Below are 20,403 nucleotides of genomic sequence, written 5' to 3'. Positions count from 1 at the left end.
ACACATGGAGATTCGGGGAGTCGATCAGCAACAAATCGTCTCTTCTTCGGGCGACTAATCTCCCCGCAATGCCTTCCCACCGAATCTAGAAAAGGGGAAACGTCAGGCGACTTCGGAAAAGGAAGCACACCGAGTGCCATCCCGCCGGCGATTTAGATTATAGCCGGCGGGAAGGCAATTCGGGGAGATTAGTTGCCAGAAGAAGAGTCGATTTGTCACCAGGCGACTAATTTCCCGAATCTCCCCTTGTGCCTCTGCCCTTACTGTTGGAGTGATATCACCCCCTCCCTTCCCCCAGCCCCCAGCCCATCCGTAAAATAATGGGAAGGTAACCAGATAACAGCTCCCTAACACAAGATAACAGCTGCCTGGTAGATCTAAGAACAACACTCAATAATAAAATCCAGGTCCCACTGAGACACATTCAGTTACATTGAGTAGGAGAAACAACAGCCTGCCAGAAAGCAGTTCCATAATGCAGCTCTGGCTCTTTTTGAAATCACATGAGCAGGCTAAATGACCTGAGATGCACCTACACACCAATATTACAACTAAATACACTTGCTGTTTCAGGAATTACATTTTATATTCTAGAGTAAATTATTTGCAGTGTAATTTAGAAATAAACAATACACCATAAAAATCATGACAGAATCCCTTTAATGAGCACCAGTGGGTTTAGCTAAATATTAGAAGTGTCTTTACTGATTTCAGCATTTTGCCTCTGCTGTTGGACATGACAAAGGTCAATGGGGCAGAAAGGCTGACACCAGCATAAACACATGTAATGTTTAACATACATGTAACCATATGACACACACAGACATAAATAAACAAACACCTACACACATATATTTATACACAAACACCACATACATACACAAGAACATTTACACACACAATTCAAGTCTATGATACCAGGTTGGCTTATCTATAATTACAATGTTATCTGAGTTTAAAAAAAAAAACAAAAAAAAAAACAGTTGGGTGCATGGCTTGTGTCTTATCAAGAGGCGCCTTGCTCCCTGTGAGTAGAAGCCTGGGAGTGGAGCTGCTGTCTTGCCCTCCCTTATTACTTGTTTGCACAATTTAAACAGATGAGGGGTGCCTTGGTGCACCCTTCATACCTTTTAAAGGGTAACTATCACAAAAATGAAAATGTAATATAAGCTTCATCATACTGAAATAAAAAACTTTCTAAATACAATCAATTAAAAATGTTGTACCATTTCAGAAATAATCAAGTTTATGTTCACTATTCCTCTGTCAGCATCGGTTTCTCTTTATTCTGTCTTCATGCAGCAGTTGGGTGTCAGATATTCATTGACAGATTCAATATATCTTATAGGAGGGGCTCCCTTTCCTAGCAGATGAATTAGAGATCACTCAAATAACTGATTCCAATACAAACAAAATCTAACAAAATAACAGCCTTTTGCTCAAATTTTGCATGTAGAGAGACATGATGTTAAGGGTAGAGGCACATGATGCTATTTGGGGGAGATTAGTCGCCCATCAACAAATCGTCTCTACTTCGGGTGGCTTATCTTCCCGCAATGCCTTCCCACCAGCTAGAATCGAAATCGGTGGGATGGCACTTTGTTTTCCGATGACGCTCGAGGTTTCCTCATTAAGCAACTTTGGGTGTATACCTACCCACCGCTTAATCACTTTTCTGTGTGTATGGAATAAAGCCTGAATTTTGTATTCAACACTGCTGTCCGAGTTTTGTCCAGGATCAGCGCCGCAAACACGGGGATGCGAGGATTATAGGAGTGGAAACCGGTATGAAGTAACCGGCAACTCGTGAAGGCTGCGACTGGATGGACACAGAGAAATCCGGGTGAGCTCAGATGCGAACTGCATCCCCTCTCTTTGTTCTGTTGAAAGCAACTTTGGGTGACTTTGGAAAACAAAGCGCACCAAGTGCCATCCCACCGGTGATTTACATTCTAGCTGCGGGAAGGCATTGCGGGGAGATTAGCCGCCCAAAGAAGAGGAGATTTGTCGATTAGCAACATGGTTGATGCATTAAAACGAGCACAATGGCATATAGACAATATACAAGGGCAGTTGCATTTAAAATCTTCAGTGTTTGGATGCCATTTTTCTGCCCCCCGGCGTTCATTGACTTGGGCTGATGTGGGGTCCCTGGAGCTACTGTCACCTACAAGGGTGGTGGTATCTCCAGGGTTCAGTGTAAGATTGGCCCACAGGTTTACCGGGAAAACACCCGGTGAACCCAGGTGTCAATGGGCCTCTTGCTTCTAACCATGTGGCCTATTTCATGGTCATTCCCTATTTCTTTATGAGAACAAAGAGGCTTAATAATGGAAGAATAGAGTATAGTACGTAGAGAAAAGAGACTAGGAGAATAAAGAGGTTTAGTGAGGAGAGTAGTGACGAGTGAATCTGTCCCGTTTTGCTAAGCTGAAAAATTTGCGAAACTGTGGAAAAATTTGCAAAACAGCGAAATTTAGCTTTATCCTGTCATCGGAAAACATGTTTTTTTCAAAACACATCAGTTAATAGTAATACTCCAGCAGAATTCTGCACTGAAATCCATTTCTCAAAAGAGCAAACAGATTTTTTTATATTCAATTTTGAAATCTGACATGGGGCTAGACATTTTGTCAATTTCCCAGCTGCCCCTGGTCATGTGACTTGTGCCTGCACTTTAGGAGAGAAATGCTTTCTGGCAGGCTGCTGTTTTTCCTTCCCAATGTAACTGAATGTGTCTCAGTGGGACATGGGTTTTTACTATTGAATGCTGTTCTTAGATCTACCAGGCAGCTGTTATCTTGTGTTAGGGAGCTGCTATCTGGTTACCTTCCCATTGTTCTGTTGCTTGGCTGCTGGGGGGAAAAGGAGGGGTTATATCACTCCAACTTGCAGTACAGCAGTAAAGAGTGATTGAAGTTTATCAGATCACAAGTCACATGACTTGGGGCAGCTGGGAAATTGACAAAATGTCTAGCCCCATGTCAGATTTCAAAATTCAATATAAAAAAATCTGTTTGCTCTTTTGAGAAATGCTGGAGCAGCACTATTAACTGATTCATTTTGAAAAAAAATTTTTCCCATGACAGTATCCCTTTAAGTCATTGGAGTCAATGGGCGTTTTTACGTGCAGCAAATTTTACATGCAGCAAATTTTACGTGCATGACAATTTTTCTCGCTCCAAATGCATTAAAGTCAATGAGCGTTTTTTCTTATGGTGAGTTTTTTTGTCCTAATGCATTAAAGTCAATTTTTTTATGGGTGTTTTAACGTGGCAAACTCTCCCACAGCAAAATTTCGCTGCAGTTTCGCACATGGCGAAATTCAGATTTCGCCGGGAATCCAAGGCTGCCGGATAAATTCGCTGATCACTAGAGAGGAGGTATAATATTTTGGAAAACGGGCCCTCGGCCTGAGGTTTTCTGGTGGGCCGCTGGCATCCCAGTACGACACTGCCAGGGGTCCTACAAGAGGGTAATGGACCAGTGGTATCAAATATGTAAAAGTGCAAGGAGCAGGTTTGGATGCAATTGCCTTTAATAAATGTGCATCTTAGTTGTGCAACTACAACCTCACTAATGGGTCATAAACAACCCCTAAAGGCAAGCAGCTTGGCCAGTGTTGAGCTTATTTGGACAATATAACTTGATTAAAATGTTTTTGGTGGGAGTAGATGTATAAAGGGGGAACAAAAAGGGTTAAGGCACTCATGTTTCTATATTTATATAAAAAAACATTACCATGGGCTAGAAAAACTCTCCTTAATTCCCCAGCATCACCAGATCAAGCAATGCAGAAGAAAATACCTGTAACCCATCGGAGCAGTAGTTCCCGGCTCTCCAACAAAAACACTGGGTTTGTTTGCTTTGCACAGGGGGATCTGAAGAAAATCAGAGACAAACAAAAAATCCCATCTATCATCATCGCCTGACAAACTGTGTGGTGCCTGCTTCTCATTAGGCTAAAAGGTACAGATATTCCTGGAGAAGTTAATCATCTGGAAATCATCCTTCAGCCTGGCGGCTGATGAGACCTTGCTGCAGAGAAATTAAGTAGCAAATTAACAAGAGAAAGGGAAAGCGAAGAGGAGAAATCCTAATGCTGGATTAATAAAACATCCCTTAATGTCCTATTATTAATTTCTTAAACAATAATAATGTGTAAATTACATAGTGGTTCAATCCCACAGGACTCTCAGCTATGCAGAACACTCAAGGCAGTCATCTTCTGACACATGTAAGCCTCCCACACATAATGATATATGGGCCCCTCACAGCTGTCAATGGGGTGGTCTGAACAGGCAAATGCTCTCACACAGCAGCAGTGTTGGGTAGGAAAAGTGTGAAACCTCATTATATAACTTTTTATTAAGTGCCTTTAGTAGTGAATATACAATTCTGAGAAGGTAAATTGACTGTGGGATAGCAGGTATAGTAAGGAGAGATGGTGCCTATAGTAACAGTAGATAATAGTCTCTGGGAAGGGAGTGTGACTGTGGGATAGCAGGTATAGTAGGGAGAGATGGTGCCTATAGTAACAGTGGATAATAGTCTCTGGGAAGGGAGTGTGACTGTGGGATAGCAGGTATAGTAGGGAGAGATGGTGCCTATAGTAACAGTGGATAATAGTCTCTGGGAAGGGAGTGTGACTGTGGGATAGCAGGTATAGTAGGGAGAGATGGTGCCTATAGTAACAATGGGATAATAGTCTCTGGGAAGGGAGTGTGACTGTGGGATAGCAGGTATAGTAGGGAGAGATGGTGTCTATAGTAACAGTGGATAATAGCCTCTGGGGAAGGGAGTGTGACTGTGGGATAGCAGGTATAGTAGGGAGAGATGGTGTCTATAGTAACAGTGGGATAATAGTCTCTGGGAAGGGAGTGTGACTGTGGGATAGCAGGTATAGTAAGGAGAGATGGTGCCTATAGTAACAGTGGGATAATAGTCTCTGGGAAGGGAGTGTGACTGTGGGATAGCAGGTATAGTAGGGAGAGATGGTGTCTATAGTAACAGTGGATAATAGTCTCTGGGAAGGGAATGTGACTGTGGGATAGCAGGTATAGTAGGGAGAGATGGTGCCTATAGTAACAGTGGATAATAGTCTCTGGGAAGGGAGTGTGACTGTGGGATAGCAGGTATAGTAAGGAGAGATGGTGTCTATAGTAACAGTGGATAATAGTCTGTGGGAAGGGAGTGTGACTGAGGGATAGCAGGTATAGTAGGGTGAGATGGTGCCTATAGTAACAGTGGGATAATAGTCTCTGGGAAGGGACTGTGACTGTGGGATAGCAGGTATAGTAGGGAGAGATGGTACCTATAGTAACAGTGGATAATAGTCTCTGGGAAGGGAGTGTGACTGTGGGATAGCAGGTATAGTAGGGAGAGATGGTGTCTATAGTAACAGTGGGATAATAGTCTCTGGGAAGGGAGTGTGACTGTGGGATAACAGGTATAGTAGGGAGAGATTGTGCCTATAGTAACAGTGGGATAATAGTCTCTGGGAAGGGAGTGTGACTGTGGGATAGCAGGTATAGTAGGGAGAGATGGTGCCTATAGTAACAGTGGGATAATAGTCTCTAGGAATGGGCTGTGGCTGTGGGATAGCAGGTATAGTAGGGAGAGATGGTGCCTATAGTAACAGTGGGATAATAGTCTCTAGGAATGGGCTGTGGCTGTGGGATAGCAGGTATAGTAACATGGTAACAACAGGGAAAAGTAAAGCGAGCAGCACTTTATACAACTAATGATAAGTCTAAAGCCCTTGGTTGAGCAATGATAATTCAACTGAAGGCTGAATGGTTGCTGTATTCAACACCAACAAAAGGGCCATATATTAAACAATCCCCTTGCTGAAGGCACCTCATACCACCACTAAAGATGGCTCTGGGATAGAATGATGGCTTTTCAAAGGAAGGTTGAAACTGCAAGAAATGTAAGAAACAACCGTAGAAGAAATGGGAAAGTCGCTAAGTGATATAGACATGATTAAACACAGGGTTCCTGGACTCAGCAATCCCTATGTTTAGCCATAGACCCACCATTCAGTAGGTACATATGAGCCTTTTCATTTAATTACGTTTCCTTCTAAATTCATAATTCCCACAAGCCCATGATAACTATCAGCACATACTTTGTAAGTATCTGTTATTATTATTTTTTGGTCTAGTCTAGAAGAAGGAACTTCTCCAATCAACTGAAACAGCCCAGGAATTCAGGGGCTCTTACTGCATGAGCCATTAAGCTTTTCCTAGCTCAACAAGTCATTCCAGTGCAGGAATTTCCTTTTAAATATATATAAAATTAGGGATTTTAGAGTTAGTCACGGCCCCCACTCAGGTATTTCATCGTAAATTCAGATTCGTTGTCACTCAAAGCTGTGGGAGCCAAACTCCAAATAAGAAACTTGGCTACCATCAAAGGTTCTGGTTCGGACTGTTTTTATTTGTTAAAAAAATGAGAGATTTCATGAACATATATTGGGATTTTTACATAAAATAAAGGGGGGGTTGGAAGGGTGCTGAGAAACAGCTGTTTGGAAGGAAACTTGGCAAGAGCAGCTGAATAATATAGGGAACAGACTTGCTTGGTTATCAACCTGGAGATCTCCATTTTGATGCCATGTGATATACAAACTGTTAATATAGAACACTATAAAAAGACATATAATGTACATGTACTGACAGGCAGATCAGATTAAATCGCTTTTATAGGAAACTCAGCATTGGAACAATATTCACTGGAAAATACAGGGGTCGTCGTACTTATGGTCAGTAGTCGATTCTTTTCAAGTTCCTTCAAACGCCCCTTTTCTCCCATAAATATTCAATTAAGGTGAACGTAGGTGAAATACGAAGGATTCTGTCCATCAGATATGGATCTACAGTACCCACAAAAGTTGGGAAATCATTCCAAAACTCTGGTTATTGCCCTCCGAGGGGTACCAAAGCAGTAGAAGGTGGTAGAATGATAGTCAGCTGGGGTGAAATTGGGGATGGCTGAACTACAGTTATTGTAGGTTCCGTAACATTGCAAACATTGGGCTGCTGCATGAACCAATCAGCAATAAGCTTCTACTGGTCTATTGTTAAGTGGTCCTCTCCTGCTGGACCTACATAGGCATCAATTGTGATAACCCAGGGGGTTATTTATTCCATTTTCACTTGGCCTACTGTAACCAAAGGTCTCTGATGGGACCAAACATATTTGCCTCAATAAACATGTTTCAAGGTCCTCTAGAGGTCCCTCAACCCAATGTTGTTTGTATGATCGTGGCCCATGAAGGCCTCAGTATATTAGATAACTGTATAATGATCCATTGGAGGACCACAAGGGATTGCAAGCAATGTTGGTTGCCAAATTGCATCTTTCATTCTAGTGAGATCATTGACTCCCTATTATTATGCATTGCCATGAAACCCATGAACCGCATCCATGAGTGGAGCTCCTTGAGGTCTTGCTTATACTATAAACAAATGGGGCAAGGTCTGTCCCACTATATTGATCTGTTTAGTTCTATAGTTTATATGTACAAATGATATGGCTCTATGGCCAGTAACAAATGACATTCTGATTGGGAACTTTACAGCACATTAATAAATTGTAATTTATATTTATATATCTTATATATTATCTGTTTATTTTCAAGGAATATAACCCTACTACCCTCTCAGGTTTTCCTGCAAAACTGAGCTTAGTACAGAGAAATACTTAGGCTAGCATGGCTTTATAGGATCTCTCTGTACAGACTATGAGCAACGTAGGAGGCTGTTCCTGCTGAATTGTGCTTAGTACAGGGGAATACCTATGCTGCCATAGTTTTATGGGATCTCTCTGTACAGACTATGAGCAAATTTAGGGGACTGTTCCTGCTGAATTGTGCTTAGTACAGGGGAATACCTATGCTGCCATAGTTTTATGGGATCTCTTTGTACAGACTATGAGCAAATTTAGGGGACTGTTCCTGCTGAATTGTGCTTAGTACAGGGGAATACCTATGCTGCCATAGTTTTATGGTATCTCTTTGTACAGGCTATGAGCAAACTTAAGGGGCTATTAGTAATGATCTGTCCTTAGCGGTGTACACAAGATCTGGAGAAGTGTCTGGCACTCAAATTAATATAACAGGAAGGCCACAAACTCAACAAGCAGGATCATCCCTTTTGCTGATGGAATTACAGGGGCGGCATCAGTTTCACATGATTCTGTTGGAAAATCTGCCATGGAAATTATTTAAAGGCCTCTAAGAAGCCTCCAAGGCTGAAAGTCATTTGTCAAAGTCTGATCATATTAGCTGCTTTGTTACAACTAATAGTAGAACAGAACTCCCCCAGTCATTTTTAGTTCACGACTTTACTAATGGTGCTCTATATTCAGAACCATATAAGATATAGCAGCCAGTTCTGATGTTTAAGCCATTAATTTATACATTGTATTGTGCCTGGAAAATGCATGGGATGGAACAGGAGATTAAATATTCTAGAAGGTCAGCTTACTCTGAAAGGGGTGGTTCACCTTTAAGTTAACTCTTAGTATGTTATAGAATGTCTAGTTCTAAGCAACTTTTTCGATTGGCCTTCAATTTTTCTATTTTATAGTTTTTGAATGATTTGTATGGTGTTTATACAAATGGCCTGTAGATGTCACTGTGCCCAGACTTATACTGTGCATACTTCCTGACAGCTTAAAAGTGAAAGTGAAAGTTACTGTTGTGTAATGGCTGCATGACTCTGCTAATAAAGCACTGTTATACTCTACTCATCCTCGGCTACCCAAAACATAACAATTTGCCTTCTTCTTCTGACTCTTTCCAGTTTTAAAATGAGGGTCACAGACCCCATCTGAAAAAACAAATGCTCTGTGAGGCTACACATATAGGGGCACATTTACTAAGCTCGAGTGAAGGATTCGAAGTAAAAAAAACTTATTTTTTTGGGTACTTCGACCATCGAATAGGCTACTACGACCTTCGACTACGACTTCGACTCAAACTAAAAATCGTTCGACTATTCGACCATTCGATAGTCGAAGTACTGTCTCTTTAAAAAAAACTTTGACTAAATACTTCGGCAGTTTAAACCTACCGAGGTACAATGTTAGCCTATGGGGACCTTCCCCATCAGTTTTCTAAGGTTTTTTTGATCAAAGAAAAATCCTTTGATTGATCGATTAAAATCCTTCGAATCGTTCGTTCATTTTTCCTTTGATCGATCGATCGTAGGATTTAAGGTAAATCCTTCTAATTCAATATTCAATATTAATTAACCCTCGATATTCGACCCTTAGTAAATGTGCCCCTTATTGTTATTGCTACTTTTTATTACTCATCCTTCTATTCAGGCCTCTCACATTCATATTCCAGGCTCTTATGCATGGTTGCTAGGGTAATTTGTACCCTAGCAACCAGATGGCTGTAACAGCACTTTAATACCCCTCCGAATTGTGTCTGTAAATTACCCTCCCATTTAGACTGTAAGCCCTATGGGGTAGGAATAGTTTTATATTTATGTGAATTGTATTTCTAATAATGCGCTTATTGTTACTTATTATTGCATTGATCCCTTCTTTGTTACTACTAATACTACTAATTGTTTTGCTGTAGGGTGCTTTGCCCTCAAGGAGCGCAATACAAATAAAAATATACATACATACAATAGCAAGCTGGAGAGCTGCTGAATAAAAAACAAAATAACACAAAAACCCTATTTAATAAAAAATTAAAACCCATTGCAAATTGTCTCAGAATATCACTCTCAACATCATATGAACAGTTAACTCAAAGACAAACAACCCCTTTAAAGAAGGTTCTCCATCCTAAAATCTTTCAAATCAGGAAGGACATGACTGTCAGCAATGTAGATTAGGTTCCTGTGTTCCTCTCTGCCATATCTTCATGCCATATGTTGTGATGGCTGGCAAAGAGCGTTGGCATGGGTTACAAGGCTGATTTACTTCCTGGAAGAAGTAAAAAAATTGCACCTATGACAACTTGGGCCCCTTAGCATGCATATTATTCATTACATTAATTACATACGAATGGAAGGTTAAATGGAGGCAAACTAATCATCTGAAGTCTGAAGCTAGATGCAAAGACACATACCCTTCCATAAGTCCTAAGGTTAAAGGCAAACTCCCACAGTTAAAGTCCCATGATGCTGTACTAGCTAAAAAACAAAGACCCCTTTTCCTGGCCTGATGAAGGTCAAAGGCCAATCACAATGGCTAGACAGAAAAGTGAATGGCAGATGCTAAAGCTGATGGAGGTCAAACATGCCGTGATGTTGCCTGGAGGAAGACCTGGGTCACACACAGTGTTCTAAAGGAAGTCAAGAGCCTCACTAAGCAGAGGATAAGGGACCTGTGTTATTGTCATAGGGATGAAGGCTATACAGATAGATGTAGCCTATACTGTATGTAGCACATAAACATTAGAACACAAGAAGGTCTACTGAGAGTTATTGAGATGTGTCAAACAGTAGAGGGTTCACCCCCTTCTGCATGTACAAAAACAAATTATTATTGTTATAAATAATAAGGGGGTTACTTATTAAAGTCTGAATGCTAAAAACTTGAAAAATTCGAGTTTTATTACTATAAAATCCGAATTTTTAGTGGAAAAAAAAAACCCTCAAATTTTTCGAGATTTATTATACCCTGATGCTTCAAAAAGTCTGAATCTGAATATCCTCCATCTCAGACCTGCCGAGGTTGCATATAAGTCAATGGGAGAGGTCCCTATCCTATTGCGCTGGAATTGGCCCAAAACTCAACTATTTTGGGCAAAAATCCCCAAAAATTCTGACTTTTTGTGAAAAAGCCCAAAAAAGTGGAGTGATTCGGGGAAAAAAAATAATAAAAAAAAATAGTACGATTTGGATTTTCACTTGATTATATTGAGTTTTTCCCAGATCCGATTAAATCATTTTTTTTAATAATAAATTATTTTTTTAAATATCATTTTTTTTTTTTTTTTAATAAATAAGGTCAAAGTTTTCTCAGACTTTTTTTAAATACAATTATCGGAAAAATTCGGATTTTGATAACCCCCCAGGGCATGATGCAATCTGCCAACTCTTCCAACCTGCACTTTTTATTGCATGTTCCCATGACGAAGGCCCCGGACTTTGATTGCCTGAAACGCGTTGGGTTTTTCTATATATATGTCATAAATACATTTTGATACATTTTTTTTAAGGGGTGCCCTGCATATTGAATTTATTTATAACTTCTCCCAACCACTGGTTAATATTCTCAGTGCAGTTTTCTGGATTGAATACTAAATTTCGAAGCATAAATTAGATTGGCATGTGGGCATCATTTCTATAAAAATTAAGACTCTCTTACCAGCAGAAGGACACAATTTGGACATCCAATATATTAAAGGGGGAATCAACCCATTTATCAAAGTCCGAATTTATCTCGTTATTTTCTGAAAAATACTCCGACCAAATCCGCACAGGTTTTTTTCCCATATTTATCAATACAATTTCCCGTGTGGGGAAAAAACCTGAAATATTTGTATAGCACAAAATCTTCGGATTATTGCACGAAACCCATCACAGATCAAGATATCTTCTCGCGAGATGCCGGATTTTCAGATTCTGACTTTTTCCTTCCATCATGGGGAAAATAAATCCTGAAAAATTAGAGTTTTTCTCCACTAAAAATTTGGATTTTATAGTATAAAAACGATTTTTTATGGTTTTTGGCATTCAGACTTTAATAAATAACCCCCCTTAGTATGATGTCCATAATGGTATTCTAAAACGGCAAATGGTCTTTATTTTTTTTTGGGTAGTGTAATGAAACTTGATTAGTGATGGGCAAATCTGACCCGTTTCATTTCGCCAAAAATTCATAAAATGGTGAAAATTTGGCGAAATGCATTGAAGTCTATGGGCGATCAAATTTTGTTGACACAAGACAAATTTTTTCACCCGTTGCCGCCTATGGGCGTAATTTTTGAGGCAAAACTTGGCAGAAAATTTCACTCGTTGCTAAATTTAATTACTCCCCGTCCCAATGCACACAGCCACTACTCAATGTGGGACCAGCCAGAGTGAAGGCCAGAGCAGTTGCCCTGATTGCCCTCCCAAAATCCTGTTTGGAACTCTGAGCCTCTGCATGTGGGTTAAGGACCATGGCTGCTCCCAAAAATAATCCCGACTACTATTACAGAATTGTTTTCTTCTTCTAATATCAAAGAGAAGTTGCCCATCAGTTTTCATTCCATGTCCATCTCCAGCTGCTTCCACCTAAGAAGTCAATGGAATCCCTTGCCGGGGGTTTTGGAGTAATGTCAGAAGACAGAGACACGTGATTACAAAAGTCACTTTCAAGCATCAAATTAGCTGTGGCTGAGCAGAGGAAGAAACTAGTTATATCCATAGTCTGTTATTGGTGGGAATCATCCGTCCACAGACAGAAATGCGAGAGGCTCATTCTGCTCAAAATACTCACTAAACAAATGATTGGATTAACAGGGGCTTCAGGCTAATTGAGAGGTCCTGGGAAGCAGAGGAACATTATAGGGAAGGGACGTATAAGAATTCCAAGCAAGAGTGTCAGGCCCGTGGCATTCTGTACTTTCCAAACTACAATGTAAAGTGAGATACACAGTACTTAAACTGGAACTGTTGCCCCTAGTCACATTGTAACTGATATGTCATGTTTTGCGTTGGTTGTCAATCAAGACGGCATCATCCGTTAAAGGGAACATTCAAGCTTTATCCATTCCTCCGCTGCTGCCCTTCTGCCCGATGTGACTCCACCCAGAAACATTACCTCCGCTCAGGTCCAAGCAGACCTGCCGGAATTTAGCTCCGAAATCCGCTGTATAATGTTTCTGGGTGTAGGCACATCGGGCAGCAGTTTAAGAGCAGATTCTTGGCCCCTGTTTCTTCGCAGGTTGAGATGTGACTTGTCTGGCTCCAGCCAAATAGGACTAGTGATGGGTGAAGAATGTGTTCAGTTTTGCCGAAAAATTTGCAAATTGAAACGCGAATTTTGACGCCGGCGCTTATTTTGTCCAATTGCATTAAAGTCAACGGCGCACATAAAATTGTCTCCGGCGTCCGAATTTTTTGGACGTGGCGAATTTTCGCAGCAGTTTTATTTATTTTTTTTTAATTTATGCACCGGCGGCAAAACACGGAAATTTGCCACGAATTATCGTCTGGAGAATAAATTCCCATCACTAAATAGGACCAGTACGGTTTACAAGGAGAGGCATTGGAGATCAGTCATTGTAGCACATACATTAATTGCCTTGAGCAGCTTTCCTTGATCACCACTTTCACAGAATCATGTGTACTTTGGCTAAGTATTTACAGAAATGCACATGATAATGTGAAAGTAGTGATCAAGGTTGTGAGCAACACTGCAAGATGCTGAATGATCTCAGACACATCTCTAGTCCACCCAAAACATTATCCAAATTTAATCGAACCTCAGCCTATTTAGATCTGTAAATATGTTTACAAATTCTACAATCAAGTTTCAAACGTGCTGCCTGTTTGGTTAAATATTAAGGGCCTTATTTATTAAAATCTGAATTTATCTGAGTATTTAAATAAAAATTTTTTTTATAAAAAAGCACAATTTAATCAGATCAGGAAAAAAATAGGATAGGGACCTTATTTATTAATAAAAAAGCATGATTTAATCTGGTCGGGGACAAACTTGATAAAATTGAGCAAAAATCTGAATACTACGATTTTTTAAGATTTTTTCCCCCGTTTTTGCGGGCTTTTTCCGGAAAATTTTTCGGATTTGTGCCTGAAAGGTCCAAAATAGTCTGATTTCTAAACGCTAATTTCAGCGCAGACCACGGAAACGTTCAAATAGTATAGGGACCTCTCCCACTGACTTATATACAACAGCGGCAAGTCTGAAATGCCGGATTTTCGGATTCTGACTTTTTCCATCCTCGGGGTATAATAAATCTCATAAAATTTTAGGTTTTTTTTTCATTAAAAAATTGGATTTTATAGTAAAAAAAACCTTTTTTTAAGTTTTTGGCATCTGGTCTTTAATAAATAACCCCCTACGTGTCACACTCTTGCTTATTTAACTGCTGGAAGAGCAGAAACCAGATTCCAGTTCTGGGCTGAAGCTATGGAATGGACTTTTGGACTTGTTACTAGCCGGTGGAACAGGCATCCCTAGAGAGGATATGGCTAGACATAGACATAAATAAAATGTATTGTGACATTATGCCTCTTAGTTCTGTACTGTAAGACTTTTTGAATGAGATTTATTTGGGGGGAAGGTGGGCAGCCTGACAAGATAGGAAACACAAGTATCCCCACCCTCTGCAGGAAGAGAATTCACTCCCTTTCCTTCCTTTATCTTTTCCTGTCACTGACAAGGAATTCTGGAACAGGCGGATGACTTGGGAAGCCGTCCAATCACAAGGGCTCGTTCTGATTTCAGACTGGTTTCTGGGCTAGGACGCACTACAGCAGTAACTTGTTTTCCCAGTGTGACCTGTTGTGATATCTATGAATCAATTTGCAAATTTTTGTAGCCCCACCCCTCATGCGAGCCATTACCCTTAGGGCTCTTACACACAGGCATTTTTTTGCTGCGCTCCCCTGCGTTGAGCTTTCTTCCGTTCAGTGGAGCGCAGGAGTAGACGCACTCAATTATTGTGAAGGGGGCTGAACTCACACAGACACATGTATTCACCGAACGCAGGTAAAATGCAACATGCTGCGTCCCACCTGCATGCGTCTGTGTGAGTACAGCCCCCTTCACAATAATGTCTACTCCTGCGCCTGAACAGAAGAAAGCGCAACGCAGGGGAACGCAGGAAAAAACGCCTGTGTGTAAGAGCCCTTAAAGGGGTTGTTCATCTTTGAGATAACTTTTAAGGTGGCCATACACGGGCCGATACAAGTCCTTTAGACCGATTCAGCCGCTTGATGGGCCCCCTCCATAATGATATTAAGGTTTGCTTTTTCCTGCGACAGGAATAGTTGATTTTGTCCTACAACCAGCCGGCGCCCATTCTCTTCATTGTAATCCGGATTAACCCGAAATCACTCTGCGGTTGGTGGGTATATCAGGGAAAGATGTGTCATTTGGCAACCTTGACAAACGAGCAATCTTATTGTGTATGGCCACCTTTAGTATGATGTAGCAAGTGATATTCTAAGACAATTTGCAATTTATTTAAAAAAAATTTTGCGGTTTCCATGATCAGGTTGATAGTGTCCTAATTCCCCTAGCAACCATGCACTGATTTTAACAAGAGACTGGAAGATGATTAGGAGAGGCCTGAATAAAAAGATGAGTAGTAACAAGTAGCAATAATAATAAATGTGTAGCCTTACAGAGCATTTGTTTTTAGATGGGGTCAGTGACCCCCCCATTTGAAAGCTGAAAAGCATCAGAATAAGAAAGTAAATCATTCAAATACTATAAAAAATGAAGACATTAAACGTGCAAGGACACACTATGCAGCAGGGCTTTTACAAAGAGTTAAATCCCCACATCTCTTTGATAGGTTGCAACAGTCAGAAAGAAAGGTGAGGCTATAAGGGTGAAGGGTGTGAGAAAAGCTCACAAGATAATCAAGTAAAGACACAATTGAGTGATAGACACTGAGGAATGAAGGAAATCAGAGACAGGGACGACTAAATAAACAGTGTACGGAATGGAAACGCTGCCTGTGCAATGGGACCCATGTCTTTCCTTAAATTAACATGGGCACAGGGGGCACCCACTCGCTGGGATACAGGGTGTAGTAGCAGCCCACCGGGGCTGCTGACTCAAGGCCTCCCGGGCACTCGCGCATGCACGTCAATCAGCGCCAATCCGCGCCTTTATGCCGCCTGAGGCGGCCTTCCGTTGCCGCCCCGACCCCTCCTCACGGCGCTCACATTTTCTGCGCAGGAGGGGGTCGGGGCGCTGCACGACGCTAGTGCAGAGAGCGCAATTGCGCTCTCTGCACTAGAAGAGCTGAATTTCCGGGTTGAAAACCGGAAATTCGGCTCTTAGTTACCAGGGGGGCCCTGCCGCCTGAGGCGAGTGTCTCAACTCGCCTCATTGGTGGAGCGCCCCTGACGTCAATGCGCACACGGCAGGAGGAACACCAGGGTGCAGATCTGGGCCGGTGGGGCCCACTAGAGCCGGCCCACCAGTGTCCCGCTGGCCCAGTCCAACCGTGTGCAGTAGTGATATTAGTGTACAAGGAAGGTCACGTGCACACTCAGGCCCTTCAGTAGTGTTTCCACTTGGTGCTTAGAAGCCCTAGGGAGACGGCACCCCCAAAATAACGAATAATCAAGTAAAGCAGGCTAGCACACACAGCGAGTTAAACCGGGGTCATACCCCTGGTGCGTTTATTGCGTCACAATGTTTCCTCAGGTGACGAAGGGGGAACGCCCCCGAAACGTTGTGACGCAATAAACGCACCAGGGGTATGACCCCGGTTTAACTCGCTGTGTGTGCTAGCCTGCTTTACTTGATTATTCAGTATTGATATTAGGGCAGGGCAGAGAGGGCTCTAGTGCTGCTTCTCTGGTATCACAGTGTTAAAGTTGTTGTTAATGTGGGTTCACTGGCAGTTAGGGGTGAATAAACACGGGTTCCATTTATTCTTTTCCGCCAGTTGGTTGAGTTAGCGCCTGTCATGCATGCACACGTATCCTGCCAAGTATGTCTGGAACAACACGTTGTGCTATTGCAATGCTCCTCAGGGTGATCAGGGCCTTTGCTAGAATAACAACTAACATTATATATATATATATATATATATATATATATATATATATATATATATATATATATATATAGAGGTATGGGACTGTTATACAGAATGCTCAGGATCTGGGGTTTTCCAGATGATGAGTCTTTATGTAATTTGGATCTGTGTGCCTTAAATCTTCTAAAAAACAATCATGGAAATGTAAATGAATCCCATTATGATTGTTTTGCTTCCAATAAGGATTCATTATATCTTAGTTTGGATCAAGTGCACAGTTTGTTTTATTATTACAGGAGAAAAAATATTTGTTTAAAATGGAGTCTATGGGAGAAGTCCTTCCCATAATCTGGAGCATATATATATATATAGACAAATACAAGAGTCCTCTGCACTCAACCCATTATCAATATATTTAAGACAGAGACATTTTGTGCATACTGCTACTGAAAAATGCCTTACCCTTTAAACAAAACAGGGATTGTTTGTCCATATATTGCAATATATTTAAGCTGGCCAACTACGTCAAAGTCATCCCATATCTGGCCAGTCCTATGCTCAATTTTCATTTGATTCATTAAGAATTCTATGGTTTCATTATAAGAATTATAAGAATTCTTAATGAATCAAATGAAAATTGAGCATAGGACTGGCCAGATATGGGATGACTTTGACGTAGTTGGCCAGCTTAAATATATTGCAATATATGGACAAACAATCCCTGTTTTGTTTAAAGGGTAAGGCATTTTTTAGTAGCAGTATGCACAAAATGTCTCTGTCTTAAATATATTGATAATGGGTTGAGTGCAGAGGAATCTTGTATTTGTCTATATGTATTTTGTGGTCACACCCTCATTGCACCCCCGCCTAATGATTTTAAAAACTAGTGGTGAGCACAACTTTCCCTTCTTTGTTATATATATATATATATTATATATATATATATATATATATATATATATATTATATATATATATATATATATATATATATATATTGAGAAAAAAGCTGCTGCACACCAGGATTTATCATAAAGAAGATAATTTATTAGACGTTTCACTCCTCAACATGGACCATTATCAAGATGCAATGAATATATATATATATATATATACACACCAACGTGTGGAACGCACCGCATCAAAATTCCATTATACAACCTGGGTGCCAATCTATATTATACTAAATTCTCCATCAAATGACAGCACTCTGAGAAGATTTCCCACGAAATTCGGAAAGGGGGCAAAGATTCGCGAAAATGTGGTGGCGTCCAAAAAAATGGACGCCGGCGTCCATTTTTGTTGGATGCCGGCGTATTTTCGCTGCAGTTTCGCGAATTTATTCGCCGGCGGCAAATTGCAGGAATTCGCTGTAAATTCGCGCCAGACGAATAAATTCGCCCATCACTACCAATAAAGTATTACTTTTATTTTTTTATAAAAAGTTCCTGGTGTGCACCTGTCCTTCTACGAGTTTATGTACAAAAAACAAAGGAACCGCACTCACAGGTCTTTCGTGAAAATTTCAGTAGTTGATTTCAATGTTTAGGCTCCTAAACTCGAGCCATCTTCAGGCAGTATATAGGGTGTCTATACAAGGGGTGGGATCAATCATGGGTGAGTTAAGGCATGCCACCCACCAACAAAACAGGAACATTTCAGAGTTTATCCCTGGAAAGAGCTTTTACGGCACCAGCGAAAACAGCAACTTGTCTTTCATTTTCCATTTTGTGCACTGCTGCTCCCGACTACATATACCATTGAAACAAAGAACTCCGCTACAGCCAAGACTCCAGTTCCTACAAAGCCTTGCACCCTTGTTCAACAAATAAAGGAGCATCACAGGCCTGGAAATGGAGGGGTGCTGCACATTGCACCATTGCTTCAACTCTTACATGTAGTCATAACCAGCAGTGTGGCATAAAGGTCATAGATATTACATACACTGGGTTCTACCTGTTCCACAATTCCATGGATATAATTTAGACATGAAGTGACCCATAGAAAGAATAGTGGGAAAGGAGGGCCAGACTATAAATACATTACAATTCAGGCATGAAGTTCACCCCGAGCCCCCTGCACAATGGGAAGCATCACCCCCACACATGACATGTATGATCAAGTCTGATCATCTGATTGGCTGTCAGTCAGTTAGAAATTCTGCATTCAGGGACATTATAGCCCGTCGACAAATCTCCTCTTCTTCGGGGCCACTAATCTTCCCGAACTGCCTTCCTGCTAGAATGAAAATTGCAGACAGGATGTGGCAATCGGAGCGCTTGGTTTTTATATATATATATATATATATATATATATATATATATATATATATATATATATATATATATATATATATATATATATATATATATATATATATATTGAATAAAGTACCCCCTCTTGTAAATTATAAGGATATTAGAAGTTACTGAGGAGCTTCATAACCATATGAAAACACAAGGTCAAAGGAGGTGTCCACTTACCTGGTTGGCCATATAAATTGTCAGTAGCCCTCTCCTGTGAAAACAAAGCAAAATCAGTCAATTCAAAATAAAGTATAAAACATGAAAGTATCAGCAATATAAGGGCCACAGTTAATTGCAACCCCTCTCATTGTGTGCCGGCAATAATGATCTTTGGACTAGAGGGTCCTATGGTGATAGGTCTGAAGGTACCCCTTATGCCGTCACATTAGATTGCTATACGTGGTTATAGCTCCAAAACAAAGAGAATAAAAACTGGCTTTGACTGTCACTAACATTAACAACTGGGCAGGAGAGCAGGAGCAAGGCTTTGCTTTACTGCATAGTTGCTGAAGGAGGGAGAGATGAAGGAAGGCATTTATCTCCTGAGGAACACCAGGTAGCCCTTGTTGTTACAGTAGAACCCCCATTTTAAATTTTTCAGGAATCCAGGAAAATGTAAAATCAGGGAAATGTATTATGCATAATATATAGGTGCAACAACATAACAACAATGTAAAGTGAGGGGGAACTTAAAATCAGGGATGTAAATTTGAGGTTTCACTGTATATCAAGATAACTACACATGGGGAACCACATGGGGCAAATTTACTAACAGGCAAATTTTTGCCTTGGAAGGCTTTGCCATACGGTCAGCGCAAACGTTTCTAAGCAAATTTTCTTAAGCGTCACTTCCTAGCAAAACTTCATAACATACTTGTGCTTACGTCAATTTAAATATGGCGGGTACATATAGGTCATATATTAGAGATGTTGGTGCAAATGCTTGAAGTGGCCTCTTATTATTACACATGTTCAAGGAAGCAAAATAAAGACAAAAGAGATCCTCTGATGTCCTAGACATGAGCCCAGCCTAAAACAAATGTGGAACCAGCTTCAAATGATTAAAAAACATTTTTGTTACAGCCTTTATACATAATCTCACATTAAAATATAAAAAAACGCCAGCATTTTGTCTTTTTTTTTCATGACTTTTGGCATTCAGGACATGATGTCACTGACATAAAAATGTTGAGAATATATCTTCATCTTATCAAATCGCCAGGTAGAATCTGGGGGAACAGACTCTGGCAAAAAGGGTCATTCATCTGAGCAAAAATTTTCCAGCCAAAACGACGTAAAACTTCTCTAGCTTTTTCGTCCCCTTAAGGGGACTGGCGATGTCCCTGTGATGTCATTTTGGAGGATTTTCGCTAGAAAAGCCCACTTCGCTCTT

At 40.6% G+C, this 20,403-nt stretch overlaps 1 protein-coding gene across 1 annotated transcript in view; it reads right to left on the bottom strand.

Annotated features, from left to right (window-relative positions):
- The window catches only part of tmem135.L (transmembrane protein 135 L homeolog), a 259,711-nt gene that overhangs the window by 147,896 nt on the left and 91,412 nt on the right, over positions 1 to 20,403 (bottom strand). Inside the window, 1 exon segment of the mRNA NM_001092072.1 lies at positions 19,188 to 19,221. Coding sequence (NP_001085541.1) covers positions 19,188 to 19,221 — 34 coding nt within the window.

This window comes from Xenopus laevis, chromosome 2L (genome assembly GCF_017654675.1).
Source record: "Xenopus laevis strain J_2021 chromosome 2L, Xenopus_laevis_v10.1, whole genome shotgun sequence".
In the NCBI taxonomy this organism is placed as follows: domain Eukaryota; kingdom Metazoa; phylum Chordata; class Amphibia; order Anura; family Pipidae; genus Xenopus; species Xenopus laevis.
Note: the sequence above shows the minus strand (reverse complement) of the source record. Positions and strands in the feature narration are given on the sequence as shown.